The sequence below is a fragment of the Pangasianodon hypophthalmus genome, chromosome 30 (assembly GCF_027358585.1).
Source record: "Pangasianodon hypophthalmus isolate fPanHyp1 chromosome 30, fPanHyp1.pri, whole genome shotgun sequence".
NCBI classification, from domain to species: Eukaryota; Metazoa; Chordata; class Actinopteri; order Siluriformes; family Pangasiidae; genus Pangasianodon; species Pangasianodon hypophthalmus.
The window spans coordinates 2,636,461-2,659,046 of record NC_069739.1 but is presented as its reverse complement, the minus strand read 5'-3'; the positions used below and the strand labels follow the sequence as shown (position 1 = coordinate 2,659,046).

The window sequence follows — 22,586 nt, the reverse complement described above, 5'->3', positions numbered from 1 at the left end:
TTGACTTACTAGTAACTTGACAAATATGACACTTTTTAACATGCTTCAATCAGAACCCGATCATAGGTTTTCCTAACCCCAGGGTGACCAGATTTTTCATTAGCAACTTCCAAAACAACAGAACAAAACTTTGTGGGGACAACCAGTTGAACAATAGGATCACCAACGAAATCCTCGCCATGAGGACTCCACTTCCTCAGCAAGAGTCCATCCTGAACGAAGTAACCTCCAGCAACATCGGGTACCTCACTGTCTGAAAGAGCAAGAGTAAACAATGCAGCCAATGAAGAATCTGAAAGTTGTTCTTTACTCAATTCATCTGTGGAGAAAGGAAAAGACAGATCAGACAAGTCAGGTATAGAAAGAGAAACAACTGCCTTTGACACTCTTTTGGTTTCATCTGTCAGGGCATACTCAGCATTTTTAGTCATAGCCCGAGTTGCAACAGCCACAGGGTCCCCCTTTGCAACTTCCTGAATAATCTGCTCCTCAGACAAAACGATAGGCGATGAAGGTACATTAGGCCAAACCTGGTCTCCTGCCAATTTGTTACCCAAAATAAGGTGAACACCTTCAACTGGTAAAACAAGACACAGTCCTACCACTACCTCACCAGTCACTAAATTGGAGGTAAGCTTCACTTTATGTAAAGGAACTGATAGTGTATTCAATCCCATTCCCCGAACTAACATGCTCTCCTCAATGTAAGATTCGAGGAAAATGGCAAAATGGATTCTAAAATGAACGAATCCACAGCTCCAGTGTCACGCAAAAATTTAATTGGAACTTCCACAATTCCATCCACTAACGACACTCGACCTTCCGTAACGAAAGGAGCATAACTAGACAAACAATCATTAGAAAGTTTAATCTCAGTCTCAGTACCACCTAAATGAACAGAATTGGCCATTGCAGCCGGTTTAAATTTATTTGTCTCAGCACGTTTATTTTTACTTTTAAGTACCAAACAATCCGCTTTCCAGTGTCCTTTTTCACGACAATAGTTACACGTTTTCGACGGATCAAATTTGCTTGAAGAAATGCGACCAGATTGTAGAGTGGTATTTGTAAAACGAGCTACGCTCGCTCCCTTGCGCGTTTGCCAAACAGTAGCAGTACTCCTATGAGTAAGGACAAAGTCATCAGCTAATGACAGCTTCCTCAGGAGACTGAACTTTATGTTCATTAACATATGTCGCAATTTGCTCAGAAACAGAGGTTTTAAACTGTTCAATTATAATCAACACAAGCAAATCTTCAAACGTTTCAATATCAATGGATGCACACCAACTTGTAACATGTCGTCTTAAATCTCACACAAACTCCAAATGGGTCTGGCCTGGAGTCATCTTGCATGACCTAAATCGTTGTCGATACGTTTCAGGCACGCACTCATATACTTTCAATACCGCCGATTTAACAGTATCATAATCTTGGCACTCATCAGTAGTTAAAGCAGAAAAAGCTAACTGCGCCTTACCAACTAAAACACACTGCAGCAACAACACACAGTTTGCTTTAGACCAACCTTGAATTTCAGCATCACGTTCAAAAAGAGTAAAAAAGACATCTGGATCTTGTTCATTAAATTTAGGAACAAGTTTCAAATTTTGATGAAGTGGAAAACCTCCAAAAGCACCTGATTCCACTGAACTATCGGTTTTCCTCTTACTCTCTTGTATTAGTTTGAGTTTTAAACACTCCAGCTCCATTTTCCCCTTCTCTAACTCAAGCTTACCTTGTTCAGATCGTTGTTTCATTTTCTCATAATCTATCTGCAGTAACAGTAACTCTTTTTGTTGGTCAAAAGTTAAAACAGACTGTGAAGCAGATAAGCTTTGTGCCTGCACGTCTTGAACTTGCTCCATTTCAGTTGATAAAACCTCTTTTTCCATCAACTTATTTTTTATATTAAATTTTGATAGTACTTTCTTTGAGTCTCTTATCACTAATTTTAATTTTATAAAACTCCACAATTTTCAAAATTTGCTCTTTTGTGCATTTATTCAACAATACATGTGAAGGCGATTTAACAAATTTTTCAACATCAGTCATAAACACTTCACAGACCACAAGCAACTAATTGTGCAAACAAACACTTGGAATTTTCCCCCTATCTACCTTTTTCAAACAAACAGTCTATCTAACTTAGTAGAACCTGATCTTCATGCAGTTACCGGCGGGGGGAAATTAAGCGCATGAACCCAATGGGTGAAACTGCAACCGATTAAACCAGCACCAATTCACAACACCATGGAAGTGCTCCCGAGACAACCGCTACTACCTGCTTTCACCACAACACTACAAAAACAATAAAACGACAGGTCTCAAAGGAACCAAGTCGCTAAATCTAACCGGGAAAAACTCCAAGTAAAACAAAAAATTTGCACAAGAGTTACTTACCCATCTGCGACTTCACACGGCAACCAACTGCACTAATCACTTTCAGGTGTCCCCCAACACATGACTAAATTGCAACGTGACGTCAAACTATTCAAACAGGATTTCCCTCAAAACGTCACGAACAAACGAACTGTGTTCAAACGAATGAATGAAATCCAAAATGAAACACAACGAAACGAATGAATTTTTCAAATATTTCGATCATTCTTACACTATCGAACAAATTCTGAAGAGGACGAGCCCCCACTTGTTACGCCCCCATGGCTCAAGAAGGACGTAACAAAAACGGGGACACACAAGAAAGTGCAAATAATGTACAAAATTTATTAACAGAAGAAAACTATACAAAAAAGAAACAACGTAACATGAACTAGTCAGGAATCAGTAGTGTAAAGTTAGGTGTATGCATGAAAGTGTAATGGACCGTAGCAGTGTTGGATGTATAAAGTAAACAAGATTAAACGAAACCCAAATGAAACCACGTCCATAGTGCAGCTCGCTCCTGGCCAATTGCCATACTGCTTTTTAAAAGGTAGGGCAGGAAACCAACAGCAGGTGTCCTCAATGATCCCATCCAGGAACAATCAGTTGGAAGGCGGAGCCATTGCACAATTCAACCCACGGAGGACGCACATAACGCATGGGTCGTCACACTGCTGAAAACTCCCAGCATACAAACAAAATAACAACTTTGCTAAAGAGTCCGCTGCTTCACCTGTTCTCCCCCTGAATGATAAATCAACCATCCAATAAGAATCCTTCTTCCAGTAGGGAGGCGGGACTATAACTTTTACAGCCAATCAGATAGGGATTGCTTTCTTAACCATATTTGCATACAAACAATATAAAAGGTTCTCGCTCTTAAAGTGCAGTTACATACAAACGCAAACCTTGTATGTGTCCTATTAAAACATGTACATGGATATTAATCAAATATAATGTCAATCAGTAATATCTTTAGTAATCCAAATGTACCCAAGGTTACATACATAAATAAGAACCACAATGGTAAAAGACACCATTGAAATCATCAGTCTCAATAAACACACAGGAGTGACTGTGTTTTTGCGCAGATGGATTGTGTGCTAGTGAGACAGATGACTGAGCAACAATGTGACAATGTGCAGAAATTTTACATAAAACACTACACACTTTATTTTGGATCACACAATTTCACAGCAGAAAATGAGTAGAACCCAAATCCAGCGTACAGAGGCTGAGTGAATGTGGTGTGAACTCTGTGGAGGAGCTTCATCGTGTCAGAGACGCTGTAGTAGGACAGAGTTCCTGCACTGTGATCCACATACACTCCTATTCTGGAGGATGATGGAACTCCAAGCTCAGCCTTAATATTGTTGTGATAGAAACAGAGAGAAGAAGAAGAAGAACACCGCAGACTCCAGGACTGATTGTTGTATCCAAACACACACTCATTACCCCGTCCTTTCCTGCTGATGTCTTTATATGAGACTGAAATGAACACACCACCATCACTGCTCCAGTCCACCTCCCAGTAACAGCGTCCACACACACTCTCCTTACACAACACCTGATACCAGGAGGCAAATCTCTCTGGATGATCAGAGTACTGCTGCTCTTTCACACTGTATCTCACCGCTCTGTTCTTCTCAGACAGAATGAGTTTACGATGTACTGTGTTGGGATCCAGAGTCAGATAACAGAAATCTGAAATAAAAGAGAAAAACAAACTGAACGTGGCATGTTTTATTAAAAGTGTAAGCACTAAGCATATAGCCAATACAATAATTAGCTTTTAACATTTAAAGAGAGTTTTGTAGTTTTTCGCCGTCCTTTTATCAATACAAAGAAGCGTACCCGGAAGTGCAAATGGACTACATTTCCCATGAGGAGGTCACCTCCGCCATTATTAATTTACATTTTAGAAAGAGCCAGTGTGAGTTTAACAGAAGACGAACGCGACTTACAAGGTAAGAAAATTATTTTTTGCAGCTTTGTTATTAGTTTCTGTTTACAAAAATAAGAATGAAAAAGAAATTTTGGAAACGTGTGCACAAAGTTTGAGAAGTTAGTGTAGCAGCTCGCTGGATAACTGTGGTGCACTAATACTGTCCTCCTAATGAGAGGAAATGCACAGTCAGATTATCAAAGTGTTCTAGTAATGGAAGGAAGGTTTGATTAGAGGAAAATAAATGCTTTTTATCTGTGTAGCAGAAGATGGTGATGCGGTACAGCATGCAGTCAATACCACTGACAGAGCATGTGTGTTTGAAGCTAAACACATAAACCCCTCTACAGGTAAGACTGTGCCTTATAGCATTTCTAATTTCATTACCTCATGTTGGTGCATGAGAACAGTAATGACATCAATAACTCCACATGACGTATTGTTGCTCTTTCCTGCATGCTCTCTCTGCATTTAGTAAAGACAGCTGAGTCTGACAGCAGCCATATCTAATGCAGTGAGATCAGTGTAGTGTGGCAGTGACACAGTCAGAGTGATGCTTACCGATTCACATGAGTCACATGACCAGTCCCGGGACGGAAACCTGGTGCTTCTTGCACCCTATGCATCTTTTCAACATGCACAAAGGCACAAAGACCTTTTTTTTTTTTTGGTAATCACTACTGTGCTAGAGGTTCTTTACACTCACTGTCCACTTTAATAGGAACACCTGTACACCTGCTCATTTATGCAGTTATCCAATCAGCCAATCATGTGGCAGCAGCATAATGCATAAAATCATGCAGATCCAGGTCAAGACCTTCAGTTAATGTTCACATCAAACATCAGAATCAGGAAAAACTCAATGTTCTTTGTTTTTCACACCATTCTGTGTAAACTCTAGAGACTGTTGTGTGTGAAAATCCCATGAGATCAGCAGTTTCTGAAATACTCAAACCAGCCCATCTGGCACCAACAACCATGCAACGGTTAAAGTCACAGAGATCACACTTTTTCTTCATGCTGATGTTTGATGTGAACATTAATTGAACATTGACCTGGATCTGCTTAGGATTTAAATAAAATACAAAAAATCTGTTTAACATGCCTGTTTCTAAGGTAAGAATTGTGTTTGTAGATTAAAATGATGTCTGTTTCTGCTTTTATATGCAGACCTGCTGTTACATTTGCTATTCAGTCAACCAGTAAAAGTTGTTTAGAAGGTAAACGTCATTCTGGGTTATTAATTTTGTTAGAATCAATGGAAACAATATTTTTAATTTCTTATTACTTAAAGTGCATTTGGTCCCCACAAGGAATGAAAACAGCTGGTGTGTGTGAGGGTAGACCTCACATATACTAAATACTGGAAATAGGTCCTACAAGTGACCACTGTGTCAGGCCAGAATTTTTTTATGTCGGATTGGGAATTTGCAATGAGATTATGATTTACTGACATTTTCTTTTTGTCTGTTGGACCTTTGGAAAGGGGGGTCCCCACAAAGAATAAAAACAGGTATAGGTGTGTGTATGTGTGTGTGTTTTACACATACATTTCAGAAAATCTTCTCTGCTCTCTGGTAGTAAAATGATCTGAACTGCTGCAGCTGTGGAAAGAAAAATGGAAATGAAGATAAAAAGCATCATCAGGTTGTGTAAGAGATAGAAATAGTTTAAAGTGATAGTCAGTTTATTCATTTTAAATCAGTATTTTAGGAGCATTGCTAAAAAATAACACTTCACAGAGCAAGTAAAGACGTCCGTCATTGTGTTTCTCCAGCAGCAACAGCTCCTCTTACCATGTGGAGGGATTTTGTTGAATTCCTCCTCACAGAATTCCTCAAGTCTCTTCTTCAGTTCTGAGAGAGAATTCCTCACTCCATCAAATGAGAGATGTTGATGGACAGTGATGTTGGACGTGTGAAACGTTGGTCTGTCCCATGGGGGAGAGTGACGTCCAGAAGCTAAAGCCTACAGAAAGCAAATTAAATTTAGAACAGCTTGTGTAAACAAATTTTCCTGCAGTTACATTTATATAAAAGAATAAGGATTTTGTAGCACAGTGTTGCATCTGTCAGTTTCAGTGCTTTAGCAGAATTCATGATTTTTTAGTGATCATATTTATATCTATCAGTGTTCACTACATTACCCAGCATGCATTACACAAATACATCATAGAAGCATTATGACTCTTCCTTATATGCCATCAGTTTTTAATGTCATAGCCATAGATATAGGAAAACTGTAGATACATTAGTCAGTGTTGGTGGCTACTGTAATCCTTCATTGCTCAACTGTCGATAAACACACCAGACAAATGAAGTCATAGCTGCTCGATCACAAGTCCACAAACTAATATTACTGAACTTAGCTAAGAACTGAAGCCGAGTTAAAGAGAAGCTAAACAGCACTAAACAATAACAAACAGTAATAAACTGTGAAGTCACCTGATCTCAGGATAACACCAGACACACTTGTGATGTCAGACAGGGACATTTATTGTTGCTTTAACGAGAAGTGTTTTAGAGAGTGTGTGAGGAACAGCTGGCTCTGTAAATCAGACAGTGAGTGTTACCTGGAGGAAATGGATGTGATCGTGTGTGTGTGAAAGCTGCTCCAGATCAGTGACTCTCCTCTGAAGATCAGCAATCTCCTGCTCCAGTTGCTCCAGGAGTCGTTCAGCTCGACTCAGTTCAGCCTTCTCCTGAGCTCTGATCAGCTCCGTCACCTCTGAGCGCTTTTTCTCCATGGAGCTGATCAGCTCAGTGAAGATAATCTCACTGTCCTCCACTGCTGTCTGTGCAGTGAACTGTTAGGAGACAAACACAATATTTAAAGCTCATCTATTATTCCCTCTCTTACTGGGACTCTAAAAGACTCATTGTCCATGTTGTGTGTGTTTCTAGGAGCAGCTCTGTCTCTGCTCACTGCTCACCTTTATAGTGCTCACAGCCTGTTTCAGCTCCTGCACCTTCTTCTGCTTCTCCTGGATTCTCTGCTGGGATTTCATCTGCTCTTCCTTTAACTCATTCTGAAGACACATCAATTATTTTCAGCTCTTTATAAAGTACATTCATCTTTATTAGTTCCCACATCACAATACCTAATCACCTGGCAGCACAGTGTTGTAGAATTTCTATATGGTTACTGCATTTTGTAGTGTTACTAGCTAGAAATAACTTCCATGCTGCTTATGGTGAGTGGCAAAATAAAGAGTAAAAATTGAGTATTTGGCTGGTGGAAAAGGCCAGACTGATTACCAAAACAACTGCTGCTAAATTCAGTTTAATTCAAATTTATCTGCATTGTGCTTTTAACAGTAAAAATTGTCACAAACAAGCTTAACTCTGAGTGATACTAATGAAGTCCATAAAAATCATATACATTGGTATACAGTAAATTCTCAGTTATGTTTTTACAGTAAACATTCTGTAGATTTCATGTCATGGGTTTTTTGTTATGACAGGATTCTCTGTTCTCTGAGTCCAGTTAGCTGGCAGATGGAAGATTAGCCCAGTGTATGAATGCTAGATGTGGGTGAACTCTGTAGATTCTTGTATGTGACATGGATAGGAGTTGGGGCAGAGGAGTGAAAAAAAAAAAAAAAAAGGAAAAACTGGATGAAGGTGTGATGTCTTGGATGCCTGCCAGAGAGAATCTGAAGTCCTGAGGAATTCAAGATCATGTTCAGCTCCTGTCTTCAGTCTCCTCAGTGTTCTGCAGCTGTGTCATGTTTAGGACATGTTTAAGTACTGATTTGAGCCTGTTTCAGTGCCCAGTCATGCTCACATCTTATGTGAAGTAACTCACATGTTTTGTAATTTTTTTTCTTTTTGCTTTATTTTTGCTACAGTATATCATAAAAAGTGTGTACACACCCGACCATCACACCCATATGTGGTTCTTCCCCAAATTGTTACACAAAGTTTGAAGCACACAATTGTATAGAATGTCTTTGTATTCTGTAGCATTACAATTTCCCTTCACTAGAACTAAGAGGCCCAAACCTGTTCCAGCATGACAATGCCCCTGTGCACAAAGGGAGCTCCATGAAGACATGGTGTGTTGAGGTTGGAGTGGAAGAACTCGAGTGTCCTGCACAGAGCCCTGACCTCAACCCCACTGAACACCTTTGGGATGAACTGGAACACGAACTGCACCCCAGACCTCCTCACCCAACATCAGCGCCTGACCTCACTAAAGCTCTTGTATCTGAATAAACACAAATCCCCACAGCCACACTCCAAAATCTAGTGGAAAGCCTTCCCAGAAGAGTGGAGCTTACTGTAACAGTTTTATTTATGTTTGCTGTACCTCAATTCATTCATTCTCTCTCTCTCTCTCTCTCTCTCCCCCCTCTGTGTGTGTGTGTGTGTTCACCTGCCTCGCACTGTCATAGTTTGGTGTTTGCTAAAATGTTCACTAGCTGATCTGACCAGATTACAATGATCACTGAGGATAAATTTAAATCTGTTAACCAGAATACATACAATTTTAATGAGCTTTTACACAATCCTTCTGATTGATACACAAATTGAAATTAAAGTTTAAATCATATAACTGAATTAAGCACCTGTTTCTAGAAGGAAAACAGGAAAGTATCATTAAAATTATTTAAATTTGGAAAGCTTTCTCATTCTCACCTCTTTCTCAGCTCTTTCTGCTGTGGCTGTGACGGTGTCGTGACCTTTGTGATTATCCGTCATACACAAATAACAGATGCAGGTTTGATCAGTACGACAGTAGATCTCAATCAGCTTGTTATGTTGAGAGCAGATCTTCTCTTGTAGTTTTGCAGAAGCTTTAATTAATGTGTGTTTTTTCAAAGCAGGATGTTCTAGATGTGAGTTAAGATGAATTTCACAGTAAGAAGCCAGACACATCAGACAGGACTTGACAGCTTTGCATTTTCTCCCGGTACAGAAATCACACTCCACATCTCCAGGTCCAGCGTAACAGTGAGCAGGAGAAGCAGCTTGGAGTTCAGTCTTCTTCTTCAGTTTCTCCACCACTTCAGCCAGCATGTTGTTTCTGCGTAGAACAGGCCTGGGAGTGAAAGTGTCTCTGCACTGAGGACAGCTGTAGACACCCTTCTGATCCTCCTGATCCCAGCAGCCATTAATACACACCTTACAGAAACTGTGACCACAGGGGAGAGTCACCGGATCCTTCAGGAGATCCAGACAGACTGGACAGCTGAACTGGTCCTGATCTACTGAAATACTGGCCTCAGCCATTTTCCTGCAAAAAAAACAACAAAAAAATAACACTGAGGCAAAGAGAGAGAGAGAGAGAGAGAGAGAGAGAGAGAGAGAGAGGAGAGAGAGACTCAGAGAACAGTTTTTTTTTACTTTGAATGAACTTTGAGCTTCTGTTTTTATAGTGTGACGGAGAGAGTGGGTGGAGCTTTAAATAAGGAGAGTGTAGATAACCTCCATGACTGTAATGGTGTAATGTGATATACCTATTAAAGTTGTTAATGTGACATCAGGAGTTTTTGTGTTTTCTAATAGATCAAATAAAGAGAGTGTCATGGTTACACTGAAGCCGGTGCATGACTACGATTCCCATCAGTGACTGCACCTCACTGGTCATGTCACATGACTGCTTGCACCTGTTTCACATTTTGGGATTAATCAGCACTAGTATAAGAGTCACGCCTTGCACAGCACTTGTCTAGCATTTGTCTTTTGTTGTCATGTTGTGCTTCCTTGTCCGTGTATGTCTTTACCTCAAAACCATAATTCATGTTTTGGTGTATAAGTTTGTGCTGTCTGTATCATTTGTTTGTCATTAAAATAGAAATCTACACTTGCATCCACCTCCTCTATATAATCCTGACAGAGAGAAGATTAAACACTTCTTCAGTAGTCATGTTAGTGTGAGAACAGCATTATATGTTAACAGCTTTTTCCAGTCCTGTGTGAATATAAAAAAGATTTATCAAATGTTGTCAAACTTGCACTAAGACTTGTCCTGGAATAAAAGGATTTTAATGTATGACTGTGATGTTGGGCCTCTTCACTCAGGTCATAAACCATTGTCTTGTCTCCTACTAGGACCATCACCTCATTCTTGACAGATACTTCCTCATTCTCTCCATTCCACCTCAACCTCCATTCACTTCATACCATCCTGCAGTTCCTCTCTTCGTCCATTGCTGCTCCCGCCTTCCTCTGAACCAGATAGCACCTCTCTTTTACTTAACAGAAATTATTAATCATATTTCTGTTTCTGTGTAGACTATTATACACTCTATCCGATTTGTTGCTTCAGTCAGTTATAAGAATTAAAATGTAATTTCAGATGTATTCATCTGATTTTTTAAAAAATGTCAATTAAAATTGACTTTTGTCTTCACTCAGTGTTAATCAGGTCAGAAAGGTAAGAAAATATTTAACCAGCCAACACTCATCATACAGGCTTTTTATCAGTTTATAGCGGCACATGATGATGTTAATTTTTAACACTGTACAACAGGTCATCTCTGTGTGATATGTGAACACATTTCTGCACAACCATCTGTATATACTGTTTATGTTATACATATGTTGTATATATTATTCACTGTCATTTTTGCACACCTGTTTTTTGCTCATCTTTTCTTTAATATTTATTACTTTTACTCTTGTTGATGTTGTACACAACTTTATATAATATTTTCAGTGTGTTTTTTGTAGATCTGCAATTCTGCTTTTAATTTTATTGTTATTCTTTATGCTGCTGTAACATGATTTCCCCAGCAGGATCAATAAAGTCTATCTATCTATCTATCTATCTATCTATCTAATGCTCAGCAGAACAAGAGGGAAACTTTAACTGTAGTTAATAATCATCCACACAGCTCATAATGCATAAACAGCTGTGATTAAGAAATTTACCCTTACCCACACAAGTAACTCAATCCTTTAAACTTTGAGATTTCTGTGAATCCAACAGCTTTCAGTCTTTTACATGTGAACTGTATTTTATACATACTAGAGTGAGTTAAAGGAGGATCAGAGGAAACAGGGGTGGCTCGTATTAGTGGGGTATCAATTCGATCATAACGGCCAACTGCCACTTCACGCTGAGGTAAAGGAAAGCAAAAATGTATATTTTGTTCGTCACTTTAATATAGTGGTTTTCATGTGTGATGTTAATTATCATTATAGAGTTGTAATGTTTTATATTTTGAAGTTTTTATAACGTTCCTGCTTCACTGTTGTGTAATTTATCGTCCTGTTTGCGCGCGTGAGCTAAAGCAGCAGCTAACTCTGAGGTAAATATTAGAACCGTTTTAAATATTTAAATTGGCAACTTGAACACGACAAACTTAACATTTATAACTTTATAAGTTAATTATTTTCTAAACGTTAAGAGACTAAGGTCATTTCGAGTGGAAATGAGCCACAAAACTAGTTAATTTTGATTAACCGCAGTGCGAGGGGAAAAAATGTAGCCGTTCCCGTAAAACGAAGGCTTTAAGACCAAGCAGAAGCCTCTGCCTGCTCGTTGCTTCGGCAGTGGGCGGAAGTGATGCGTAAGCGGCAATCCCATTGGCTAGCGCTCACCGTCTGCGGTTTGAATTCAGCAAATAAGTTCGGGCGAAGCAGCAACCTGATTAATATTAATGAGCCCAACAGCCTATAAGACATTAGCGTGACAGACACTGAGCAGCTGACAATATGTACTCTAAAAAGAGAAGTCGTCTTTGACAATTGTAAGTTAATGTTTATAAATAGATGAAAATATTTTATATTGTAGTAACTTTGAGTGTGTTTTTAATCTCAGACCTCATTATTGTTAGTCTTTTTTTCACAGAAACCTGCCAATAATTCTCTAAGTTCTGCATTTCATTCATGTTGGAATAGACCTGTATGACTTACTTTCTTCTGTGGAACCCAAACTGTGTGATCCTGAAGATTTGTGCCGCCTCCTTCCCATGTCATTTCAGGGAGCTTTGGAGCTTCACAAGGATGCAAAAGTATCATAAAAGTTTTATTTAAAAAAAAAAAAAAAAAAAGTGTATCAGTGAATAACAACTTAAAATTCATTCTGTTTCTCACACAGAGCTATTATATGACTTCAGAAGACTTGGAATATATGCAAACTGTGACAAACTGGTTATAAATAATAATCATTTTGAGATGGTGCTTATTTTAATCAACAAATGCCATGATTTTCTTGCCCCAGTATTTTACATTTGTTATTTTTGTCTTTCAGGTGCATTTCCAAAAAAAACCTTCAAAACAAGAGCATGAAAGAAACAAACTAGAACAAGTGCCACTAATAACTAGAATTTACACTGTCTGAAATTTGGGAAATATTTAAAACTGAAAAGATAGAATGAAATAGAAGATAGAGAAATGAAATAGAATGAGAGAGTCTGGGTGTTTGGCCTCCGAAAATGCTTCTTGCAGCTTTAATTATTATTATTATTATTATCATTATTATTATTATTATTATTATTGATGTTGTTGTTGGAAACAAATACAAAATATTGTTTTAACAGAATACACATAATTAGAATTTTTTTTTTTTTTTTTTTTTTTTTTATGGCTTACAAGTAACCTGATGTGTGAAAACTCAGGGCCCTGAAGAAACTGCTGAACAATAAACCCAACACATGGATCAGTATCTGGATTAGAAAATGATATTTATTTATGTATAATTGTTATTACTTATATTATTATTATTATTAGTAGTAGTAGTAGTATGAATACAGATCATATATATATATATCATATATAAACTATTATTTAATATTTAAATAGTATTACTAAGATCAACAATAACAATAGTTAATATTATTTTAATAATATATTTTATACATAAATAAGAACCACAATGGTAAAAGACACAAAACAGAATTAAAATCCTCAGTCCCAATAAACACACAGGAGCATGTGGGTGGAGTACACATCGTTTAATTAACAATCACAATCAAAAAACACAAACAGAAAAGACAGAAGCTGCAATCTTGAACATTTACTGAACAGTGACCTCTAGTCACAGATTTCTCTGCGTCACCGATTTCAGCACAACTCGCGCGTTGCACTTCTCACTCCTCCATCCTTTTCTTCTGAAATTCTACTAGTTTCTTGTCTGACAGTTCATTTTTAACATTTCCTTTTTAATTATTGTAAAATTACTAATCTGTTTTAATGAATACATTTAAATGAGTGTGTTTTTGTGCAGATGGATTGTGTGCTAGTGAGACAGATGACTGAGCAACAATGTGGCAATGTGCAGGAATTTTACATAAAACACTACACACTTTATTTTGGATCACACAGTCTCACAGTTAGATCTTCATCTAACAAATAGATCCTGAACCCAGCGTATAGAGGCTGAGTGAATGTGGTGTGGACTCTGTGGAGGAGCTTCATCGTGTCAGAGACGCTGTAGAAGGACAGAGTTCCTGCACTGTGATCCACATACACTCCTATTCTGGAGGATGATGGAACTCTGAGATCAGTCTCAATGTTGTTGTGATAGAAACAGAGAGAAGAAGAAGAAGAAGAACACCACAGACTCCAGGACTGATTGTTGTATCCAAACCCACACTCATTACCCTCTCCTTTCCTGCCGATGTCTTTATATGAGACTGATATGAACACACCAGCACCGCTCCGCTCCACCTCCCAGTAACAGCGTCCACACACACTCTCCTTACACAGCACCTGAAGCCAGTAATCAAATCTCTCTGGATGATCAGAGTACTGCTGCTTTCTCTCACTGCGTCTCACCGCTCTGTTCTTCTCAGAGAGAATGAGGTTACGATGTGCCGTGTTGGGATCCAGAGTCAGATAACAGAAATCTGAAATAAAAGAGAAAAACAAACTGAACATGGCATGTTTTATTAAAAGTGTAAGCGCTAAGTGTATAGCCAATATAATAATTTGCTTTTTAATATTTAACCGGAGAGTTGTAGTTTTTCGCCATCCTTTTATCAATACAAAGAAGCGTACCCAGAAGAGCAAATGGACTACATTTCCCATGAGGAGGGCACCTCCGCCATTATTAATTTACATTTTAGAAAGAGCCAATGTGAGTTTAACAGAAGACGAATGCAGCATACAAGGTAAGTGTATTGTTTTTTGCAGCTTTGTTATTTGTTTCTGGTTACAAAAATAAGAATTAAAAAGAAATATTATGGAAACGTGTGCATAAATTTTGAGAAATTAGTGTATCAGCTCACTGGATAACTGTGGTGCACTAATACTGTCCTAATGAGAGGAAATGCACAGTCAGATTATCAAAGTGTTCTCCTAGTAATCCTAACACTCAGCTAGACACACCTTACACCATGACCATCATGTCTGAAAAGTACTGTTTCATTTATTATTATTATTATTATTTAGGGCAAGTAATCTAGCCATGGGGGTCACCGTCCATTGACTTCTGTGCCGGTCCCAAGCCTGGATAAATTGAGAGGGTTGCGTCAGGAAGGGCATCTGGTGTAAATCATTGCCAAATTTAATAATGCGAATCGTCAGTACTCTGAATTTCATACCGGATCAGTCGAGGCCCGGGTTAACAGCGACCACCATCGGCCCCGGTGACCTACAGGGCGCCGGTGGAAATTGGGCTACTGTTGGCCAAAGCAGTAGAGGAGGGAGGAGAGGAAAGGTAAGAGTGTAGGACTGAGAATAGGAACTCTGAATGTTGGTACTATGACAGGGAAAGGTAGAGAGATGGCTGATATGATGGAGAGAAGGAAGGTGGATATACTATGTGTCCACTAGACCAGGTGGAAGGGTAGCAAGGCTCGTAGTATAGGAGCAGGATTCAAGCTGTTTTATCATGGTGTGGATAGTAAGAGAAATGGGGTAGGTGTGGTCTTGAAGGAGGAGTTTGGGAGGAATGTTCTGGAGGTGAAGAGAGTGTCAGACAGGGTGATGAGTCTAAAGTTAGAGATTGATGTTGAGGGGTGATGTTGAATGTTGTTAGTGGTTATGCCCCACAGGTAGGTTGTGAGTTAGAGGAGAAAGAGAGATTCTGGAGTGAATTAGATTAAGGTGATAGAGAGTATTCCCACGGGTGAGAGAGTGGTGATTTTAATGGACAGATTTTAATGGACATGTTGGTGAGGGGAACACGAGTGATGAGGAGGTGATGGGCAAGTTTGGACTTAAGGAAAGGAACCTTGAAGGACAGATGGTAGTGTACTTTGCTAAGAGGATGGACATGGCTGTGGTTAACACTTATTTTCAGAAGAGGGAGGAGCATAGAGTGACTTACAAGAGTGGTGGTAGGAGCACACAGGTAGACTACATCCTATGTAGAAGAGGCAATCTGAAAGAGATTAATGACTGTAAAGTGGTAGTGGGAGAGAGTGTAGCCAGACAGCATAGGATGGTGGTGTGTAGGATGACTTTGATGGTCTATAAGAAGAAGAGATCAAAGATAGAGATAGAGAAGAAAACCAAATGGTGGAAGCTGAAAAAGGAGGAATGTTGTGAGGACTTAAGACAGAAGTTCAGGCAGGCTCTGGGTGGTCAGGTAGTGCTGCCAGATGACTGGGAAAGAAGATAAGGAGACTTGGTGGTGGAATGAGGGAGTTCAGGATAGTATCCAGAGGAAGAGGTTAGCCAAGAGGAAGTGGGTCATGGACAGGACTGAAGAGAATAGACAGGAATACAAGGAGTTACAGCGCAGAGTGAAGAGGGAGGTGTCTAAGGTCAAGCAGGAGGCATATGATGAGTTGTACACTAGGTTAGACACTAGAGAAGGACAGAATGACTTATACAGGTTAGCTAGGCAGAGGGATCGAGATGGGAAGGATGTGCAGCAAGTTAGAGTTATTAAGGATAGAGATGGAAGGGTGCTCACAAGTGAGGAGAGTGTACAGAGGAGATGGAAGGAGTACTTTGAAGAGCTGATGAATGAGGAAAATGAGAGGGAAAAAGAGTAGAAGGGGTGACCTCTGTGGAACAGAAAGTAGATAAGATTAGAAAGGATGAAGTCAGGAAGGCTTAGAAGAGGATGAAGAGTGGAAAGGCTGTTGGTCCTGACGACATCCCGGTGGAGGTCTGGAAGTGTCTAGGAGAGGCAGCAGTGGAATTTTTAACTAGTTTGTTTAACAGGGTTTTAGAGAGTGAGAAGATGCCTGAGGAATGGAGAAGTAGTGTATTAGTGCTTTAAGAATAAGGGTGACGTGCAGCGTTGCAGCAACTATAGGGGGATAAAGTTGATGAGCCATACAATGAAGCTATGGGAAAGAGTAGTGGAAGCTAGGTTAAGGAAGGTAGTGGAAATTTGTGAGCAGCTGTATGGCTTCATGCCCAGAAAGAGCACAACAGATGCAATTTTTGCTCTGAGAATTTTGATGGAGAAGTATAGGGATGGTCAGAGGGAGTTGCACTGTGTGTTTGTAGACTTGGAGAAAGCGTATGACAGGGTGCCAAGAGAAGAGCTGTGGTACTGTATGAGGAAGTCAGGAGTAGCAGAGAAGTATGTCAGAGTGGTGCAGGACATGTATGAGAGGAGCAGGAAAGTGGTGAGGTGTGCTGTAGGTCAGACAGAGGAGTTCAAAGTGGAGGTGGGACTGCATCAGGGATCGGCTCTGAGCCCCTTCCTGTTTGCTATGGTGATGGACCAGTTGTCAGAGGAGGACAGACAGGAGTCTCCTTGCACAATGTCGTTTGTGGATGACATTGTGATCTGTAGTGAGAGCAGGGAGCAGGTGGAGGAAAACCTGGAGAGGTGGAGGTTTGCGCTGGAGAGAAAAGGAATGAAAGTCAGTCGTAGTAAGATGAGTACATGTGTGTGAATGAAAGGGAGGGAAGTGGAACAGTAAGATTACAGGGTGAAGAGGTGAAGAAGGTACAGGAGTTTAAGTACTTGGGGTCAACAGTCCAGAATAATGGAGAGTGTGGGAAAGAGGTAAAGAAGCGAGTGCAGGCAGGTTGGAATGGGTGGAGAAAGTTGTCAGGAGTTCTGTGTGATAGAAAAATATCAGCGAGAATCAAAGGGAAGGTGTACAAGACAGTGGTGAGACCAGCCATGCTGTATGGTTTAGAGACAGTGTCGCTGTGACAGGAGTCAGAGCTAGAGGTAGCAGGGCTGAAGATGTTGAGGTTCTCTTTGGGAGTGACAAGGTTGGACAGGATTAGGAATGAGTATATCAGAGGGACAGCACATGTTGGATGTTTGGGGGACAAAGTTAGGGAGGCCAGATTAAGATGGTTTGGACATGTTCAGAGGAGGGAGAGTGAGTATATTGGTAGGAGAATGTTGGACATGGAGCTGCCAGGCAGGAGGCAAAGAGGAAGGCCAAAGAGGAGGTATATGGAGGTAATAAATGAGGATATGAAGCTAGTGGGTGCAAGTGTTGAGGATACAGAAGATAAGGATAGGTGGAGAGTGATGATTCGCTGTGGTAACCCCTGAAGGAAAAAGCTGAAAAAACGAAGAAGAAGATGATTTAGGGCAAGTCCTTTCAGAGTGTTTTTTTAATCTGTAATTAACCCAGCTGTTAAACCAAATTTTATTAAATATATTAAACATAACAAGTATTGCAGATGATAGTAGTAGACAGTAGTGTTCTGGCACACACAATGTCTAAAATATATGTATTTCAAAAATCTTTAATATAGCATGTAAATTACACTAATAACCACATATAATGAAAGGAAGGTTTGATTAGAGGAAAATAAATGCTCTTTATCTCTGTAGCAGAAGATGGTGATGCAGTACAGCATGCAGTCAATACCACTGACAGAGCATGTCTGTTTGAAGCTAAACACATAAACCCCTCTACAGGTAAGACTGTGCCTTATAGCATTTCTAATTTCATCACCTCATGTTGGTGTATGAGAACAGTAATGACATCAATAACACCACATGACATATTGTTGCTCTTTCCTGCATGTTCTCTCTGCATTTAGTAAAGACAGCTGAGTCTGACAGCAGCCATATCTAATGCAGTGAGATCAGTGTAGTGGGGCAGTGACAAAGTTAGAGTGATGCTTACCGATTCACATGAGTCACATGACCAGTCCCGGGATGGAAACCTGGTGCTTCTTGCACCCTATGCATCTTTTCAACATGCGGCACAAAGACATCTTTCTTTTGGTAATCACTTGTGTGCTAGTTGTTCTTTACACTCACCGTCTACTTTAATAGGAACACCTGTACACCTGCTCATTCATGCAATTATCCAATCAGCCAATGTATAAAATCATGCAGATACAGGTCAAGAGCTTCAGTTAATGTTCACATCAAACATCAGACCCAGGAAAAATTCAATGATTTTTTGTTTTTCACACCATTATGTGTAAACTCCAGAGACTGTTGTGTGTTAAAATCCCAAGAGATCAGCAGTTTCTGAAATACTCAAACCAGCTCATCTGGCACCAACAACCATGCCCCGGTTAAAGTCACAGAGATCACACTTTTTCTTCATTCTGATGTTTGATGGGGATATTACCTGAAGCTCTTGACCTGGATCTGCTTAGAATTTAAATAAAATACAAAAAATCTGTTTAACATGCCTGTTTCTAAGGTAAGAATTGTGTTCGTAGGTTAAAATGATGTCTGTTTCTGCTTTTATATGCATACCTGCTGTTACATATGCTATTCAGTCAACCAATAAAAGTTGTTTAGAAGGTAAACATCATTCTGCATTAATAATTTTGTTAGCATCAATGGGAAAAAATATTTCTTATTATTTAAAGTGCATTTGGTCCCCACAAGGAATAAAAAAAGCTGGCGTGTGTGAGGGTGGACCTCACATATACTAAATACCAGATACCAGATACAGGTCCTACAAGTGACCTCTGTGTGTGTGTGTGTGTGTGTGTGCGCGCTCGCACGTGTGTACATGTTTGTGTGTGTGTGTTTGTGTGTGTGTGTGCATGTGCGTGTATGTGTGTGTGCGTGTACATGCTTGTTGAGTGTCGATGTTTGCTTTCGTGCGTGCGTGTGTGTGTGTGTGTTTTAGACGTACATTTCAGAAAATCTTCTCTGCTCTGTGGCTCTGGTAGTGCAATGATCTGAACTGCTGCAGCTGTGGAGAGAAAAATGGAAATGAAGACAAAAAGCATCATCAGGTTGTGTAAAAGATGGAAACAGTTTAACGTGATACAGTCAGTTTATTCATTTTAAATCAATATTTTAGTTAAAAGTGTCAGGTGACTAAACTGTCTGCAAAAAGAAAGCAGGAGCATTGCTAAGAAATAACACTTCACAGAGTGAGTAAAGACGTCCATCATTGTGTTTCTCCATCAGGAACAGCTCCTCTTACCATGTGGAGGGATTTTGTTGAATTCCTCTTCACAGCATTCCTCGAGTCTCTTCTTCAGATCTGAGAGAGAATTCCTCACTCCATCAAATGAGAGATGTTGATGGACAGTGATGCTGGATGTGTGAAAGTTTGGTCTGTCCCATGGGGGAGACCGACGTCCAGAAGCTAAAATCTACAGAAAGCAAATTAAAATTCAAACAAAAATAAACAGCATGCACAAAGAAATTACTTTGGAAAGTAAAAGAAAAGAATAAGGATTTTGTAGCACAGTGTTGCGTCTCTAAGTTTGTCTTTTTGCAAAATTCGTGATTTTTGTCAAAGTTCTGTTTCTACATTACCCAGCATGCATTACACAAATACATCATATAATCATTATGAATCCTCCATCCTCCAACTGTCACAATAAACACATCAGACCAATGAAGTCATAGCTACTCTATCTCAAATCCACAAACTAATATTACTGAACTTAGCTAGGAACCGAAGTCGAGTTAAAGAGAAGCGAAACAGCACTAAACAATAACAAACAGTAATAAACTGTGAAGTCCCCTGATCTCAGGATAACACCAGACACACTTGTGATGTCAGACAGGGACATTTATTCTTGCTTTAACGAGAGGTGTTTTAGAGAGTGTGTGAGGAACAGCTGGGTCTGTAAATCAGACAGTGAGTGTTACCTGGAGGAACTGGATGTGATCGTGTGTGTGTGAAAGCTGCTCCAGATCAGTGACTCTCCTCTGAAGATCAGCAATCTCCTGCTCCAGTTGCTCCAGGAGTCGTTCAGCTCGACTCAGTTCAGCCTTCTCCTGAGCTCTGATCAGCTCCGTCACCTCCGAGCGCTTTTTCTCCATGGAGCTGATCAGCTCAGTAAAGATCCTCTCACTGTCCTCCACTGCTGTCTGTGCACTGAGCTGTTAGGAGACACACACACACAAACAAGATTTAAACCTCATCTATCATTCTCTCTCTTACTGGGACTGTAAGTGACTCGTTGTTCATGTTGTGTGTGTTTCTAGGAGCAGCTCTGTCTCTGCTCACTGCTCACCTTTATAGTGTTCACAGCCTGTTTCAGCTCCTGCACCTTCTTCTTCTTCTCCTGGATTCTCTGCTGGGATTTAATCTGCTCCTGCTTTAACTCACTCTGAAGACACACCAGTTACATCCAGCTGTTAATAAAGTATTAGCTAATTGGTTACATATTAATCTTAGTTAAAAGTACATTAATGTTTCTCAGAGCCGTGAATGCTATGTCGTGTACTGTGTGTTTCTACACTGAGCTGTTAGTTTATTAGCTCCTACATCACAATATCCTTTCAACTGGTAGCTCAGTGTTGTACAATTTCTACATGGGTACTGCATCTTTTAGTGTTCTAGCTAGAAATTACTGCCAAGCTGCTTATGATGAGTGGCAAAATAAAGAGTCCAGACAAAAAAATAAAATTGAATGTTCATTAAAATTTATCTGTATAGTCCTTTTAACAAAGGAGCTTAACACTCTGAGTGGTGCTAATGAAGTACATAAAATGATATAGACATTGTTATACAATTATATTTGCAGTGGTGTTTTGACTGTAAATGTTCTATAGATATCATTACATGGGGTTTTAATTTGATGGCTGGAACTGAAGGATTCTCTGTACTCTGAATCCAGCACACAATTGTATAGAATGTCTTTGTATGCTGTAGCATTACAATTTCCCTTCGCTAGAACTAAGAGACCCAAACGTCTTCCAGCATGACAATGTTCCTCGGCACAAAGCAAGCTCCATGAAGACATGGTGTGTTAAGTTTGGAGTGGAAGAACTCGAGTGTCCTGCACAGAGCCCCGACCTCAACCACATTGAACACCTTTGGCATGAAGTGAAGCCGATTGCACCCCAGCCCTCCTCACCCAACATCAGTTGTGTGTGTGTGTGTTTGTTCACCTGCCTCATCCTGTCACAGTTCGTGTGGGCTGAAATGTTCACTAACTGACCTAACCAAATTACGATCATCAGTGTTGTATTTAAGACTCTGTTGACCAGACCACATACACTTTGAATAAGCTTTTACAGAATCCTTCTGATTGATGGTCAAATCAAACTTAAAGTTTAAATCATATAACTGAATTAAGCACATGTTTAGCTAGATGGGGAAATATCATTAAAATGATTTAATTTTGGAAAGCTTTCTCATTCTCACCTGTTTCTCAGCTCTTTCTGCTGTGGCTGTGATGGTGTCGTGACCTTTGTGATTATCCATCGTACACAAATAACAGATGCAGGTTTGATCAGTAAGACAGTAGATCTCAATCAGCTTGTTGTGTTGAGCGCAGATCTTCTCTTGTAGTTTCTCTGAGGCTTCAATTAATGTGTGTTTCTTAAAAGCAGGAGACTGATAGTGAGGACCAAGATGAGTTTCACAAAAGGAAGCCAAACACATCAGACAGGACTTGATGGCTTTGCGTTTTCTCCCGGTGCAGGAATCACACTCCACATCTCCAGATCCAGTGTAACAGTGAGCAGGAGAAGCAGCTTGGAGTTCAGTCTTCTTCAGTTTCTCCACCACTTCAGACAGCATGTTGTTTCTGTGTAGAACAGGCCTTGGAGTGAAAGTGTGTCTGCACTGAGGACAGCTGTAGACACCCTTCTGATCCTCCTGATCCCAGCAGCCATTAATACACACCTTACAGAATCTGTGACCACAGGGGATAGTCACCGGATCCTTCAGGAGATCCAGACAGACTGGACAGCTGAACTGGTCCTGATCTACCAAAATACTGGCCTCGGCCATTTTCCTGAACTCAAACACACACACACACACACACAGAGAGAGAGAGAGAGAGAGGTTTTTTTTTTTTCTTTTTTTTTTTTTACTTTAAATGAACTTTGAGCTTCTGTTTCTATAGTGTGACAGAGAGAGCGGGTGGAGCTTTAAATAAAGAGGGTGTAGCTAACCTCCATGACTGTAATGGTATAGTGTAATATAATGTGAGTAATTATTGTGAGGAAGTGACCTGGCCCTATTGGCGCACACACACACACACAT

General features: G+C 39.9%; 2 protein-coding genes across 2 annotated transcripts; both read right to left on the bottom strand.

Annotated features, from left to right (window-relative positions):
* Positions 1 to 2,637: 2,637 nt before the first annotated feature.
* LOC128317849 (tripartite motif-containing protein 16-like) lies at positions 2,638 to 9,629 on the bottom strand. The gene is made up of 6 exons (XM_053231708.1): positions 8,971 to 9,629; positions 7,263 to 7,358; positions 6,903 to 7,136; positions 6,127 to 6,298; positions 5,881 to 5,934; positions 2,638 to 4,089 (listed from the first exon to the last, which is right to left on the bottom strand). The coding sequence occupies exons 1-6, from the start codon at positions 9,562 to 9,564 to the stop codon at positions 3,557 to 3,559; spliced, it is 1,683 nt and encodes a 560-aa protein (XP_053087683.1). The 5' UTR covers positions 9,565 to 9,629; the 3' UTR covers positions 2,638 to 3,556.
* A 3,597-nt stretch (positions 9,630 to 13,226) lies between these two features.
* On the bottom strand, positions 13,227 to 22,352 carry LOC113529097 (E3 ubiquitin/ISG15 ligase TRIM25). The gene is made up of 6 exons (XM_053231729.1): positions 21,741 to 22,352; positions 20,605 to 20,700; positions 20,237 to 20,470; positions 19,560 to 19,731; positions 19,263 to 19,322; positions 13,227 to 14,129 (listed from the first exon to the last, which is right to left on the bottom strand). The coding sequence occupies exons 1-6, from the start codon at positions 22,329 to 22,331 to the stop codon at positions 13,588 to 13,590; spliced, it is 1,695 nt and encodes a 564-aa protein (XP_053087704.1). The 5' UTR covers positions 22,332 to 22,352; the 3' UTR covers positions 13,227 to 13,587.
* Positions 22,353 to 22,586: the final 234 nt, after the last annotated feature.

Excerpts from the sequence above, each read along its gene's own strand:
- LOC128317849 (XM_053231708.1), bottom strand. The coding sequence starts at position 9,564 with ATGGCTGAGGCCAGTATTTCAGTAGATCAGGACCAGTTCAGCTGTCCA. Across the intron at positions 7,359-8,970 it reads CAGAAAGAGCTGAGAAAGAG|AATGAGTTAAAGGAAGAGCA; the intron begins GTGAGAATGAGA and ends ATGTGTCTTCAG. Across the intron at positions 5,935-6,126 it reads CAACAAAATCCCTCCACATG|CTGCAGCAGTTCAGATCATT; the intron begins GTAAGAGGAGCT and ends TTCTTTCCACAG.
- LOC113529097 (XM_053231729.1), bottom strand. The coding sequence starts at position 22,331 with ATGGCCGAGGCCAGTATTTTGGTAGATCAGGACCAGTTCAGCTGTCCA. Across the intron at positions 20,701-21,740 it reads CAGAAAGAGCTGAGAAACAG|AGTGAGTTAAAGCAGGAGCA; the intron begins GTGAGAATGAGA and ends GTGTGTCTTCAG. Across the intron at positions 19,732-20,236 it reads ATCACATCCAGTTCCTCCAG|ATTTTAGCTTCTGGACGTCG; the intron begins GTAACACTCACT and ends TGCTTTCTGTAG.